Genomic DNA, 14661 nt, shown 5'->3' on the forward strand with positions numbered 1-14661 from the left:
AACATACCATTGACATCCATTGCACCAAAGCGGCCAAGCATTCCTCATGCCACCAAGCTGTAACAAGCACTCCCAAGGAACAAGCCCTTGTCCTCTTCCCCACTCCAAGTCTTCTCTTCCTTTCAGAGAGTTAGCACCTTTCATCATCTGTCTTTTAGACTCCCTTTTTCTTGTGCGCAAAGCCTCATGGCTTTTTTCTCTGCTGCGTAAGGCTGCAGATGGCTGGGAACAGTTTCTCTAAGTGACAAGCCACCCACACTGCTCCTGGGCACAGGAGGCATGGTGCTGAGCTCATGTCTGCCACTCCAGGCTGGAATCTGCCCTCTTGCTGCCAGCGTGAGTAGGCACCATGATGAGCTCATTCTTTCCAAGGCCAGTGTCTGAACAGGGTGGTGGGGGGAAGGGCTAGGAAAGGATGGGAGAGCTTAGTGAGGTCTTAGCAGCCTCACTCTTGGCTTTTGGCTTGAAGACCATCACCACAACTTGCAGTGGGTCATGCATATCAGCCTTCCACAGCCCAGGCTCCTGCTGGCTACAGATGACCTGGGGTATTTATTGTGTGCTCACTGGTCCCAGGCAACCACATCTGCTGACCTACAGGCAGGACAGTCATTGCCAATCCATCTAGGTACCTCCAGCTGCTGTGCCTGAGAGGAGACTGCTTGGCAGCACGGAAAATGAAGCATGCGATCCTCTGTGGGTTTGCCGTTCTACTGCAGCAGACACACATGTGGCCTGTGCTGTCTGTGGCAGAAGCCTGATCTGGGCATTGTCCACTGCTGCACATGAAGGTTGACTTCGCTAGGCTTAGCTTGGGGCAAATGGGGTTCATAAGGAACCCCAGGGTATGGTCTTTGCTTCTCAGCTAACAGGATGGAACAGCCCTGTCTGACATGGACTGGTTCTCTGCTGAAGTCTCAGAGAGGCTACACCCTTAAACAAAATGCACTTAAAATCATATAATTACAACAATTATTAACACTGTTTACTAGGCCAAGATCTGCAGCACTGGAAACATTAAAATCCAGGATATGCAGAAACCACAACATTATAAACTACCCAGTGGATTTGCTTGTGTTCATTACAGGAAAAGAGAAGAATAAAATGAAGTTGTCTTATGCACATCCATCCTCATGTGTTTTTTTTTTTTTTTTTTTTTTTTGACTCCCACCCTCCTGGGAGGGTCTGGCCAACCCTACTGCATCCTTTAGAAGTACCTCAGCCTTTTCCATAGGCTGGTTGGTGGAGTCTTAGTAACTGATTTATGTGGATTTATGGCAGTGCAGACTTGTTGTCCATGCCATCTCCCTCGTGGTCACAAATACATCCTGCGGCCAGAGGGCTGAAACACTGGCATAGGAAGGCAGCCTTCCTCATGCAGTAGTGTTTGCAATAGTCTGTAGGCAACTAATTAGCAACAAGGACTGATGGTGGTTGAGATAAATTTAATTCAGTTTCACTGAAACCGCAAGGGCAAAGGAGCTAATTGTAGTGTCCCTGCCTCCTCTGACCTTCTCCCACCACCATCCTGGCAGGATCAGGCTTTGCCATCAGGGTGAGCTCGTGTTGGCTGATTGTACCTTAAGGACACGACATCTGTGGGTGTTGTTTTCAGCTATCAGTTGCTCCACCGCACAGTTTAGCTCTAGATAAATCAAGACCATTTCACTGAGTCCAGATGACTCATAACCACAGGGCAGGAAACTCTTTTTATCTTTGGGGCAGCCAGTTTAATATAGATTGATGTTCACTCCTGAGCTCTGAATAATTTCCATCTCTTACTTCTCATTAAAGGCAAATCAGATGAGGGAAAATATAGAGAAATTTCTCTTAGTCTTCTGTTTCTACTCTCTCTGAATAACTTCCTCCAAACTCTGGTGTCTGCCTGTACTGGTCATTTGCCATCTATATTATTTGGTGTAAAAAAGACAACCCTGCTTCTGCTCCAAAGCACACTCCTTTTTTTGAATGTTGATTCTGCAGCCATGTATACAACAGTGTTCTGTTACACCAGAACTGTCTAACCCAGCTTCCAGAGAGGTAATTTTAGGGTCTTCCATTCTTTTCCTGAGGTAGGAGAACATTATGGCCTCCCTGGATCAATGGGAACTACAAAAGAATGAGGTACTCACAGACAAGCCTGTTAAAAGGGCAGTCTTCACTTCCAAACACTAGCTAGGGGTGAAGAGAAGAAGAATTATGTGGCAGGAAGCTTTTAAATAAGAGAGAAGGGGCAAGATTTTGCTTCAGAATCTTTTGAGTCAATTATTTCTCTTACCTAAGTACATCAAATAACACTTTGTTTCTTTGGGCTTAGTCCATGGGTCAGGACATGCCTTCCTGGTTGACTCTTCCTGAGAGAGTGCCTCAGGGATGGCTGAGTTTTCTCTCTGAATTTCTGTCCACCAGTGACAACAGAGCTGCATGAAGCTTCTCTAGTCTTTTGATTTGTGAGGTCTTGTATTTGCTGTGTGTTGAGCCTCAGCACCTTGGCACTAGAAGTATTCAGCTGATCTCCTGTTCCAGTTTTGACCATGCCAAGAGCTTCCTTATGTCTGTGATGAAATAACAGGAGTACAGTCTGGAATGACCATAAGGTGAGGAATCTGCATCCAGAACCAAGTGTGTCCCATTTAGTCCAGAACTGGTTCTCTGTCCCATTCCCATATTACACAGGGTCTCTGCCCATATAGTGAAGCCACTCATTCCAGATCCTTCCATCTGGAGAGCTACTTCCCTTCCTCATTTGTTAGAAACAGTAAGACCCTGCCGCATGAATTTCACTAACCTTTGTGTGGAGACATGGTTGGTCAGGGGACTAGGGGAATGTGGAGATCTGACTTGCCTTCTGAAGTTCGAGTGGTTGGTGCTCTCAGTATATCTGCTGGGTCTGTTTCCGTAAACTGGGCAGCGCAAAGCCCTACATTTGGAGAACGCTTCATCCCTAGAAAAATCCAAAGCAGCAATTCAACACTGCAGCTCAAAACTCACTCAAGACATCTCACTCAGTAGGCTGAACCCAGTGAGATGAGATGACTGGCAGGAGCCAACCTCCCCACCATTTACTGCATTTAAATATCATGGTAATAAAAGGTAAAATCATTAAAGCACTTCTGCAGCCTACTGTGCCTAATCTGAAATCAGGATGATGAAGAGCACATAGTGAGGTTGTTATTAATATCTTGCCTTCTCATGATGGCTTTATAAACATCATCATCAGTCACAGCTTTGTGGCAGCATTTTTGACATGACCTTCTAGATAACTATTCTGTTTTTTGTCATGCTTAACCCTTGCTTGATATTTAACCAATGAAATGGCATGGGCAAGACTTTGGCTCTACGTATTTGACTTTATACACAAGGGTATGAGGTAAAAAATGAGAGAAGCTATGTTAAATGTTGTTAGACTAAATGCTCGTTAGACTTGATGCTCTTTTACTGGGAATTGTGCCACTGGCTACAGCAATAAGGGGATCAGATGTTTGACGCCAGTAAAAATACTTGGTCCTGTAACAGATGGCTCTTGGGCAAAAGCCCCATGTACCAGTGAGACAAAACTTGCACTGAAAATAGGGGACTTCTGCTGGGCAACATTCTGGTGTGAACACAAGGGTCAAGTCCAGAGAGAGAGAGAGAGGCAGCTCCCCATGTGCAAAGTTGAGAAAGGATGTCCAATTTCTTAACCATCTATTAACATATTTGTCATGGTTATTTAAAGAAGGAAATCAAAATCAGAGTGGAGAAAAGATATTTTAGCTTAATTAATGTGGACTGAAGTTTAGAAGCTGAGGAGGGACTGTGAAGCCCTGATCTTCCAATGTACAGGAGGTTGGGAGTCAAACAGTAGCTAATCCCCTTAGGGGCCTGGTATTTTTTCTTGGTGCTATTAAAAGATGGCCATTTCTCACTCTCATTTTGCTTTCAGATGATGTCATTTGCTTGAATAAAGACCCTGGAGGAAATCATGTACAAAAGAGTGTTCAGGGATTGTGATAAACAGTGGGAGACAGATTCCCATTAGAAAGATAAGTACAGAGAGTTCAAACGAGGCTATCTTAAGCTGACTGCAGGGACAGTGCTCACCTGGAGTATGTTCAGGAGGGTAACAGAGGTTCTTTGCCACTGCAGAGGAGAGTGCAGACCCTGACTACCAAGTGGGCCTGCACAGCCCCAGACAGCAAGATGCAGCTCTTCTCTGGATAACCTAAGCATTAAGAGACCGGGAGCAAGATGCTTCTTCCCGATTTTATGAATGGGGACCAGTCAGATAGATGAGCTCCCAGAGGTTGCTTGGGGTTGCTTGGGGTGTCTGAGCAAGTAGCTGAGCATGGCTGCCTGGGCTCCAAGAGCTCTTGAACCTGGCCTGGAAGGAAATCTTTCATCTACAGGGCTTGTGCAAGCACAGAGGGACTCCCATGGGTCTCAAGAGACAGCAATGAGGAGAAGGGAAAAACTGGCCTTCTGTGATAAGATACATACATTAGGCCATTGCTGGCATCTTTTGCCACCTTCCACCTTCCCCATGTTTGATGGTACCCTGAAGCAGAAGTGATCACATCTGGCTTGTCCTGGGTTGTGCTCTGGTGTCTTAGTGCAGCCCTCTCACCACAGATGGCTTGCCTCTGGATTTCTGGTACACCCTTTCAGCTGCACTAGGCTGGGCATTCACGCGCCTTTTTTACCCCCCATCTCTTTTCCATTTTCTAGGTCATCCTCCCCAAAAATGACACAGCAGATGCGAGATCTCCAGCTGGCACAGGCCAGGAAGCCACCAGGGCCTTCCTCACCGAATGCTGCCAAAAGGCTCTACCGAAACCTGTCGGGGAAATTCCGCGTCAACTACACCTCCTTCGATGAGGGCAGCCTGGCAGGCAGAAGTGAGAAGGAGAAGCTCCGCAAGTCCTACCTGGTCAGTGCTTGATGTACTAGCCCTGACAGTGGCCATTCCAAAGCCCTACCCGGTGTCCCACTGATGGGGAAGATGGATGCAGATGTGGGTGACAGCTGTTACCTGTTGTGGCATTGGGGTGGAAGTCCAAGATTACATGAAATGAAACCCTTCTGTGTTTGCTCAGCTGGCTGTGTCTATAAAGAATGAATACCTTTAGGATAGGGGCAGCCACCCTATTTGGTGTCTCTGGGGCACTAGTGAAGTTCTAAGGTGTTAAGTGGGATAAAAGAGTGTTCTCTTGTGCTCAACAATCCTTCTTTTCTTGCTCTGTCCAGTTCCAGAGCAACGCTGCTCTCTTTGAGGCTGTGGAGCTGCAGGATCTGGACAGGGTCCAGGAGCTTCTGAAGCAGTATAGCCCTGAGGAGCTGGATCTCAACACCCCAAACAGTGAGGGGCTGCTACCCCTGGACATTGCTATCATGACCAACAATGCTCCCATAGCCAAGGCCCTTCTCCAGGCAGGAGCAAAGGAGAGTCCACACTGTAAGTTGCTATAGGGTGAGCTTCCCTGTCTGCATCTCCTGTTTCTCTAGCTCAGCAGAGCTGGAGATACTGGATAATGGAGTCTGGATGAGGAGACTGTCACCAGGGTAGGAGAGGCTGCAGCTCTTTGAAGCAGCTAAGAGGACAGGCTCTGAGCTAGCCAGTGCATGGCTGATATCTCCACTCTACATGCCAGTGGAGCTGCCAGCCACAGCACTTGGACAGCGCTGGCCATGTACATGCTGCATGAGCTAAACTCACTGGTCAGCTATCAGGAAAGGGGAACTAATCAGGGCTTGGGACACACATGTTACGGACAGTAGAAATCTCCCTGGAGCCTAAGCACATACTGTGGTAAGGATCTCCCAGAACCACTGCAAGATTGGGTCTCTCTTGTGCTGTCCCCAGGTGCTTGCAGTTTGTGCAGGTTGTCACTAGGAGTGAGGTCCATTATCATACTGGTGGAGGTGAAGAGCAGGGCAAGAGATGAAACCATGTATGTCCCTGTGGGCTGACAGCAATCCCAGGGCAGCAGGCAGTGGCTGGGTCCTGGACCCTGAGTCTACTGTGGAGGTAGAGACATCAAAGATGGTGGTCAGGATTTAGAGCAGCTGGACAGATTTTATCTGCTTCCCTGAAGCCCAGACTAGACACAGTGTGTGCCCAAGGTCCAGCAAGTTGGAAGTGGACTGTGCTGCAGCCACGACAGTTCTGATTCCATGGGCAGCTGCACACATGGCAGCCCGTACTTCTCATGCTGGACACACCAGGCAGCAACCAGGAAAGGTGCTGGCTCCACATTTAAAAGTAGGTGAGCTCCATCTTTAAAACCAAGCAATTAATAGTACTGTGGTAGGAAGAGGAGCCTGGCCCTTCCTCATCCTCCTGCCCCTCCTCTCCCAGTCAAACACTGGCGAGAGGAGGACATGGGCCAGTTGACTGCTCCCCAAGAGCAGTATACTGTGGGGAAGACTGGGATTTGGGGTGCCAATGGGGCCTGGGCATGGCTTAATCATCTTCTCTCCCTTTTGATCCTTGCCGGGGACACGCCATCCCTGCCTGCATGCCCCCCGCAGTTGTGAGTTTGGAGAGCCGTTCCTTGCACCTCTCCACACTGGTGCGAGAAGCAGAGCAGCGTGTCAATGAGCTGATGGCACAAGTGGTGAATGAGGCTCCCAACACTGACTGCTCTGAGAAGGAGAAGCAGCTCAAGGCCTGGGAGTGGCGATACCGGCTTTACAAGCGTATGAAGGCTGGGTTTGAGCATGCACGTGAGTGCTGGCAGGAGGGGTGGGGGACAGTCCCTGCACTGAGGGGGAAGGAAGGGAGCGATGTGTGGTTCTAGAGTTGCAGCAGCACCTCTTGTAAGAGCAGCCAGCAGCCTGCAGCCTAGGGGCTTGCCTAGCAGTCACTGGCATGGCCTGCTCTAAGGCTGCCTGATGGGTATGATTGCTTTGGGAATGAGTCCATGGTCTGGGGTGGGAAGGCGCGGGAGGGACACAAGGTAGTAAGGGGCTGGGAGTCACAGTCATTGCTGTAACAGTCCTTGTATTCTCTGTCCCCAGGAGTGCCGGACCCTCCCACAAATGTACACCTCTCTGTGGCTAGCAGTTCCTCAGTGCAGGTGACCTTCTGGGAGCCCCTGAGTGTTAACTCAGCTGTTGTCACCAAGTATAAAGGTCAGGATCTTGGGGAACCCATGCAACTGCTGCATACACAATGGAGGGAAGCACCCCAGGTGTATGAGTAGGATATAGATGGGGCACTGTCCTTACACACGTGAGGCCAAGACCCAACACTGGTATGCTAGGAGGACATGCCACAGTGCTGCCAAGTCCTTGGAGAGCTGCATTTGCACTCAGACATGGGAGGGATCAGGGCTGCACACTCCAGAGATGGCCTAACTACCAACCAGACCATTGAAGCTGGCCTGAATCACCATCCTGGACCAAGCAAAAATCCAGGATGCCTCTTGTTTGCCACCCTCTCATCCTTTACGCTGTAGAGCTTTGCAGTCTTGCCTCTTCCCATGCTGATCTCTGGGTCCTGCCAGAACAAGGCCCAGTTGGTGTTAACATCTGTTTCTGTTCTCCCCAATGATTTAAACCCTGGTACGTTTGGCTTCTGGGAGAATTCCCCTCTATCAAGCACCACTAATTCCTGAAGCATCGTCTGTTTATTCGGGTTGTGTCCCTCTCACCTTTGTCTGACCCATCTGTCTCTCCCTTTTCACCTCTGGGCTTGTTCTCTGCCCATGAAGGCACTGACCCTGTCTGATATGGCTCAGGGTGGTGGATCACAGTTCACAGGGTCCAGGCAGTTCTCCATGTTGTCACCTTCCTTGTGGCTCCTACCCTCTTCCTGCTGCCTTTGATCAGCTGTGTCCAGCTCACACAAATAATCTGGTTGTAGTCCAAAATCAAGTTTTCAGGCAGCCCCTCTGCAGCTACTGGGCTCCAAGACGTTCTAGCCACCCCCGGCAGCTTCCTCTGCTCTGTGCTTTGTGCTGAGGCTGCCAGGGGACGCATGGCTGAAGCTGCCTGGCAACGCATGGCAACATGGGACTCTTTCCTTTCAGTTGAGTGGAGCTGCTCCCCCACCTTCTCCCCACCAGTGGGAGAGGCTGTGATAGACAAGCTGAAAAATCTGCACTTCACCATCAAGGGACTCGTGTCGGTGAGTTGTCGGGGCATCTTGGCTGTTGGTGGGGATCTGGACTGTGGGTGGAGAGGACAGGGGAGAGCCCACAGCCAGGCAAAAGCTGTTGGCTGTGGTGCAGCCCCAATGGCTGCTGGTTGGAATAGGTTGCCTGTCTTCCACTAGACTGAATGCTGGGAGGCAATGGCTCGTCTTTTCAAGCCAGAGAAATAGAATTATTGCCTTGTGCATGAAATTTTCTGCACAACCTGTGAACAGCTAGGAGCCTGGGGCCGGGAGAGGTGTCTATCTTTCCCTACATGGCTGTGGCTGCCTTTGTGAGACACAGCGTTGGCAGTAGGGAAATCCCCTGCAAACAGCGTCTAGGGACTTCTCAAGTGAAAGGGAAAACAGACTCATTCACTAAGCATCTGATTTATCCTCTGTCCCCCGCCCCGCTCCTGTCTCCACCCATGTTCCTCTTGGCCAATAAATCAGCAACTTGTTCTTCTGCCACCTGCAAAGATCAAACCCTCTCACCAGCTCCATAGCTAATTGGAGAGGAGAATCAGCCCATTTCCATCTCTGAAAGCTTAACAAGGTCACGAGCTGGTTTGGGCCAAGACTCCCCACTGTTTTATCTCTCTGAGAACTGCAGGCCCCAGGCTGCCTGTCAGCTGTCCCCTTCTTGGCGGGCTGCAGTCCTTCTCCATGCACACACACTGGAGCAGAGCTCTGGAGCAGGTCCCTGCTGCCAGCATGTTTTGTGGGGAAAAATGAGGTGGGCATGGTGACTCTGGTCTTTTAAGGAAGAATGGGGAATTGGGTACAGAGAACTGCAGGCTGAAGTAGTGTAACGGGGTTTGGATGAAACTGGATCATCATGTGGTGCTGTACAGGTTTCCCCTAAAGTGTGGCACCTTCTGCGAGCACCAAAGGCAAGTATTAAAGTCCTTGGTTAGTGTCATCGCAAAATCTCTTGTAGTTGAGCCTGGGTGGTTAGCCCTACTGTACACTGTGGCTGAGTTTAGCAAGAGCTGTGCCTTGGGATGGGAGCTGTGATGCAGTCTGAAGTGGGGACCTGAGAGAGGCTAGCTGTGCAGGCAAGCCATAGGGGGGTGAAGGTGGGAGAGAGAAAGGATGGATGATTGATAGCACTTATGTGGGAGGTGCAGCACTGAAGATCCAGGACAGAATGGGAGGAATGGCAAGGTTGTGGAGGGGAGGAAAACTTAGATGTGATTAGAAGGCCTTAGAGAAGCCAGAAGTGTCACAGCCTGGGGAAGAGAGACAGAGTCGCTGTCAGGCAGGAGAGCAGCTCTGGTGCACTACACAATGGGGCTTGAGCAGTGCTGCTGCAAGAAGCTTGCACAAGGCCCATCAATCATGCTTTCAAAGCTGCTTCGCAGGCTCCTGTCTGTGTTCATGAGTGCCTTGAGGCCTTGAAATATCTGGCAGCTTGACTGAGCCTTAATCAGAGGCCTTTAATCACCATCTCAGTGCCACAAGCTTTTGAAAATATTGGGCCAATTCTCCGTCTTCAGGATCCTTGCACACCCTAACTGGGAAGCCGGCTCTGCTACGTCACTCTGCTGCAGAAGCCCATAGATTTGGAGTTGAAGCATCTCCCAGCCCTTGGGCATTCACAGAATATCTCATCCTCCCTCCTTCTCCCCCTGAAACACCCACCTGAGCCATGCAGATTCTTGACGGTTTGATAACAAGAGCTTTCTGCTGCACTGGGTAATGAAGGGAAGGTCAATGCATGTGATCTGAAGTATCAGGTCACAGTTTAATACTCCTCGTGGTGCACTGGGGCAGGTAAAGGAAGAGAGCAATGCCCTCCACCTCCTCATACACCTAAGATGGGGAGAGGTGCCAGTGGTACTGAGTGCTACTTCTCTCCTTGCAGGGCACAGCTTACTACGTCCAAGTGTCTGCCTACAACATGAAGGGATGGGGGCCTCCGCAAACCTCAGTACCGCCTTTTGCCATCCCCTCAAGTAAGTACCACTGGAGTGCATGTGGGAGCCCCTGCCTCGGTGCTTGGGAGGGAGGAGGGTTGGGGATGCCAAGGCTCTGTGCTCTGAGCGCCCTTCAGCTTTGGGGACAGCGCATAATGGCCTCTGGGCCAGCGGCACAGATTCTGAAATTCTGAGCGTTACAGATGTTCAAATGGGGTCTTAGACCTAGAGAGGGAGACTGTGTTTGTAGGCAAACCTGCAGTGCCTTTTAAATAAAGACTTCCCTTTGGGTGATGCTGCCTTCAGCTGATAGGAACTTTGCCAAATATAAATGAATTTTTTAGCTTGCAATGTTCCTGGCTGCCTGGTGAAAGTTGAATGATCAGCCATTCCAAAGAAGGAAGCTAGGAGAGAGAGTATTTTGCTTTTTCAATTAAAAGGAAAAAAGTGCAGCAGCTTTCATGTGGGAAGGGAAAACACCACTCTGCTTTTTAGTAGGGGTTTATAATTTAGCAGGGGGCTGCTTTTAGGAGGAGGAATTTGCTTATGGGGTGAACGAAATCTGCCCCAAAGTGGCCAAGCTCTGGCAAAATCACTGTTTGCGTATTATGAGGAGGGACGTGCCAGGATGCACCAGCTGCAGCCTTTGGAGATCCCTCCTCACGACCTCAGTACTCAGACCTCTCCTAGCGCTGTGCACCAGCGGGCCCAGGAGCCCTCCTGCAGCACTGCAACGTGCCATTGCCCCCGCAAAGCCCTGCAGGGCTTGTAGACCTGCATTTTCCCCAGTGCTCAGCTGGGATGGGGTTGCCTGCTGGACCGGAGACCAGTTCTCTCCGGGCTGTCAGCGGTCACCTCCCCATGCTGGCACCAGGACACATGGGGAAAAAAAAGCACCCAATTCCAATTCAAACAAGACAGCCCCAGAGCATTCAGGAAGGCAGGCCAAGAGAAATAAATTGGAAAGAGCAGCCTGAAAGGGTGAAGCATAGGCCTGTTGTCTCTGCTGCCTTAATTCAGTCTCCTTGTGTGTCTGCGTTACAGCAAAGTTATTGCTAACACCGTTTATTGCGGCTGAATCTGAGTTGGGAAATGAAGGGTAATGCAGGCTGTTGGGTTCCTGCCTCATTTTGTGGCAGGATTGCAAAGGAGGGCCGTGAGCGAGGCATGAGGGACTGCACAAAGAGAAGGGGTTGTTTCTGCAAACGGCCGAAGACCTTGAATCGGCGCTGGCCTCTGCCCCTCACTTCCACCTCCTTGGACACCTCAAATTAAACATCTCGCAGCAGGACACAGACCGTGTTTCCTGCCAACCTGGAGGCTGCAGGGCAAGGGTGCCACATTCTCGTGGCATATAAAGAGCAATAAGCACTCTGGAGAACAGGCCTCAAATGGGACACCTGCGGTTAGAGGCTAACTTTGCCCTCAGTCTTCCTGCACCTCAGGACAAGGAGCTTATCCTACATCTATCATGGCGCAGATATGGGGTAAAAGTGAATGGATTCATATTTTTGGAATGTGAAAAGCTTCACAGAAAACCTGAGGGCAAACGGGTAATTCTATCCTGAGAGCAAGGTCTAAGGATCATGCCGTAAGCAAGCCTTGGCATGTTGCTCACTGCAGAGGGGGCAAAACAGAGAAGAGTTCCTCATTAATTGAGCTCTGGCTGTCTCATGGAGAGCATGGGGCAGAGGTCCTATGGGAAAAATAGTCAGTGAACATGTAATTAACAGCTGAATCACAATATATGTGCCTGGCAGGCTGAATTCTTCTCACCAGGCAACAGATCCAGCTTGTCAGAGGGTTAGACGTGCAACCCTCAGCGTGGTCTTTGCCGTAGCGTTGCAGTATGGCATCAGATGTGCTGTTCAGGCTACTCTGTACAGATCACGATGGAGCTGTCTGCTAGTAGCCAACACGCTGCGTTCAGATCAAGATGTATGTCCAGAAATATGTAAATGGAGATGGGTCTAGGTCTGGATGCACACACACAATATACAGAACAGTATCTAGATCTGGCTGTAGATACACAAGCATTATAGCACCTATAGGGAAAGGCACACAAACACTTTTACATGTATCTTAATGTGTATAGTGAGCTTTCACGTGCATTTATGTTAAGCTGGCTTTATGCTGTTCTGGCAGTTAGTGTCAGTTATTTGCACCCACTTTAAAGCCCCTTTGCAGTCCAGTACAGGTCAAGTTCTCTGTGAACAAGATCCACATGTTGTAGATATAGAGTGAAGCTGAAGTGAATCAGACATGACTGTTTTTTTATTTTTATCTGCATTAATATTTCTCTCTTCAGTAACGATCCCTCCCTGGTCCAGCAGAATATAGTCAGGCACCTCCCTGGGTGTTTTTAAAGCTCCTAAAAATAGTGGCAAGTCCCAGCCAAAGTTAACAGAGCTGAACTTTCCATGGAAAACAGCAGCAGGCAGGATGGGGGGTGTTTAAAGCAATTAAGGTAAAGCTAATGTAAAAGAGCCCTCAGGCCCCATGTACCCTCTTCTCGCCCTGCTGCCATCTCAAAACTGGGTGGATCTGGCTAGAGAACTTATTTATGTATTTATCTAGGTGAGTTCAGCTCTCAACATTTGCCTGAAGAAAACTTCAGCTCCAGGAAAGACCTGGAGGAAGACACTAGAAAGAATTTTCATTTTTTTTAAGACCAGTGAAGAGCAGCAGGAACAGACATGATCTTACTGTTTACCTTTGTCATCTTCTCCAGCTGGCCACTGCTGTCCAATTCCAGCTAACTAGTGAGCAGCAAATGCTGCTGCTCGCTGCCGGGTGGCTGACTGTCCCAATGGGTACTGCTCAGAGCCCCAGTTCTCCTACACCTCAACTACTGTGCCTCTGCAACAGGGCAGATTTCTAATGGGTCCCACAATGTGCAGCATGTGTCCAGAGCTCACCTGGTTCTACCTGTTAGCAGAGGTGGAGCCATGTTGTATCTCCTCCTTTCTTCTTCTGTAGTTTCTGGAATTAAACGGTTGGCTCTTGGAGCTGGTACCAGCATCCAGTGCTGCACAGAAAGCAGCAGGGCTTTCTTTCAGATGGTAGATGGTGTTGATCTTCAGTAGGCAAAAAGAAGAGGACAAAACCTAGCCTATCCCAAAGCCCAACCCACCCACAGGTGCTGTGGATCTCCAGGACCCATGACAGATGCCGTGCTCTACCGTGCTGTGCCTGTGGGGCTGCCAGGAGGTTATGTGCCACAGGGAAGAAGAGACAGGAAGACTTTTCCCCTCAAAGCAACCCCACAGGTTGAAGGGGATGGAGGTGCAGCTCAGTGCTGGAGGTGGCAGCAGCCTCTCCAGCGAGAGGTGCCAGGCAGTAATGCTGGGCCTCTCTCCGCAGACTGGCGAGAGTATGACGGCAGAGCCCCACGGCGAAGAGGGCAGGCTGAAGCTTTGGACCATCTGCTCAGCCAAGTGAAGACTGTCCACCAGCACTGCGTTTGCCATGGTGAGCTTGGGTCTGCAGGGCAGTGCAGAGTCCTGGGGTCTCCCCTGCTGCTCTGAAGGGGAAGGTTGGGAGGAGGCAGTGAACCAGGCCCCACAGGGCTGGTTATGTGGTATAATCTGAGGGGCTGGAGTAGGCAGAGTGCAGCAAGGTGACAAGGGGCAGAGGAGACTGCACCCAGCTCCCCTCATGCAGAAAGGACCAGCCTCGCCTCGCTGTGGCACTGGCCTCTCAGTGTGTCCAGGCCTAGGAGGTTCCTGGTTCCCAGTAGGCAGTACGAGAAGCTTCAGTTTGGTCACACTGGCATCACAGCCCAAGCATTTAGCTCTCCCAGGGCTTTGTACAGTGCCCCATGCTTCATCTCATGCTTTCCCTTTCCCAGAACCCTGCAAGAACCAGCCACAGAGCAGGAAACACTCGGTCTCCAAGAGCCTCAAACACCTTTTCCACCCTGGCAGCAAGTTTCTCAAGACCCTGAAGCGGTGAGAGGCTCATGCATGGGGGTGTCGGAAAGCTCATCTCTCATCAGGGATGTAGGGCTGCCCAGCCTAGGCATGACAAGGAGTTGTGGGGTGTGTTGCAGGGTGCTCAGAGGTGGGTCCTTGCCTGGAGTGAGCCTGTTTGGGGAAGCTGGCTGCTGCTGCAGTTTGGAAGTGCCATGCTAGCAACCCCCTCAGCACTGTCAGTGGGGATCAGGCTCATTGCTCAGAAATTAAACACGTCTCCCTTGATATCGAAGGTCTCTTCTACTGTCATTTCCATTCAGCCAGCAGCCCCCAAGCCATTCTAGCTGCACTCTGTGCCTACACCCCCTTACACCATCCCCAAGCATCACCTCCCTATCCTCATCTAGACCCCCAACCACCCTCCCTCTGCCCATCTTTGTACTCAGCCTTCAGATGTCCCCCTGCCTCCAAAGCAGGCCTGTGCCCCCAGCCACCCTCCCTCATGACTGACCACCGAGACCTGCCACTGGCATTGGCCAGGTTTGCATTGATGGCAGCACTGCTTTGCAGTTTGTGCTGCCATTTGCCTGTTCCCATACCAGCCATGCACCTTTTTGCCACTCTGCTGCCCATGAGGCTGTCAAAGAAGAGTTCAGACCCTGGATGAGGACATCTCCTGTGCTCTTGAGAGAGAGCCCTTTGGAAATAAAGC

General features: G+C 50.2%; 1 protein-coding gene across 5 annotated transcripts in view; it reads left to right on the top strand.

Annotated features, from left to right (window-relative positions):
• The window catches only part of LOC134147309 (ankyrin repeat and fibronectin type-III domain-containing protein 1-like), a 302508-nt gene that overhangs the window by 276593 nt on the left and 11254 nt on the right, over nucleotides 1-14661 (top strand). For all 5 annotated transcript variants that reach the window (XM_062588342.1, XM_062588344.1, XM_062588343.1 and 2 more), the window contains 8 exons: nucleotides 4708-4909; nucleotides 5227-5434; nucleotides 6511-6705; nucleotides 7000-7113; nucleotides 8013-8110; nucleotides 9984-10074; nucleotides 13399-13506; nucleotides 13886-13985. In XM_062588342.1, the coding sequence (XP_062444326.1) occupies nucleotides 4708-4909; nucleotides 5227-5434; nucleotides 6511-6705; nucleotides 7000-7113; nucleotides 8013-8110; nucleotides 9984-10074; nucleotides 13399-13506; nucleotides 13886-13985 (1116 nt within the window). The remainder of the gene's footprint in view (nucleotides 1-4707; nucleotides 4910-5226; nucleotides 5435-6510; nucleotides 6706-6999; nucleotides 7114-8012; nucleotides 8111-9983; nucleotides 10075-13398; nucleotides 13507-13885; nucleotides 13986-14661) is intronic.

This window comes from Rhea pennata, chromosome 15 (assembly GCF_028389875.1).
Source record: "Rhea pennata isolate bPtePen1 chromosome 15, bPtePen1.pri, whole genome shotgun sequence".
Classification (NCBI taxonomy): Eukaryota; Metazoa; Chordata; class Aves; order Rheiformes; family Rheidae; genus Rhea; species Rhea pennata.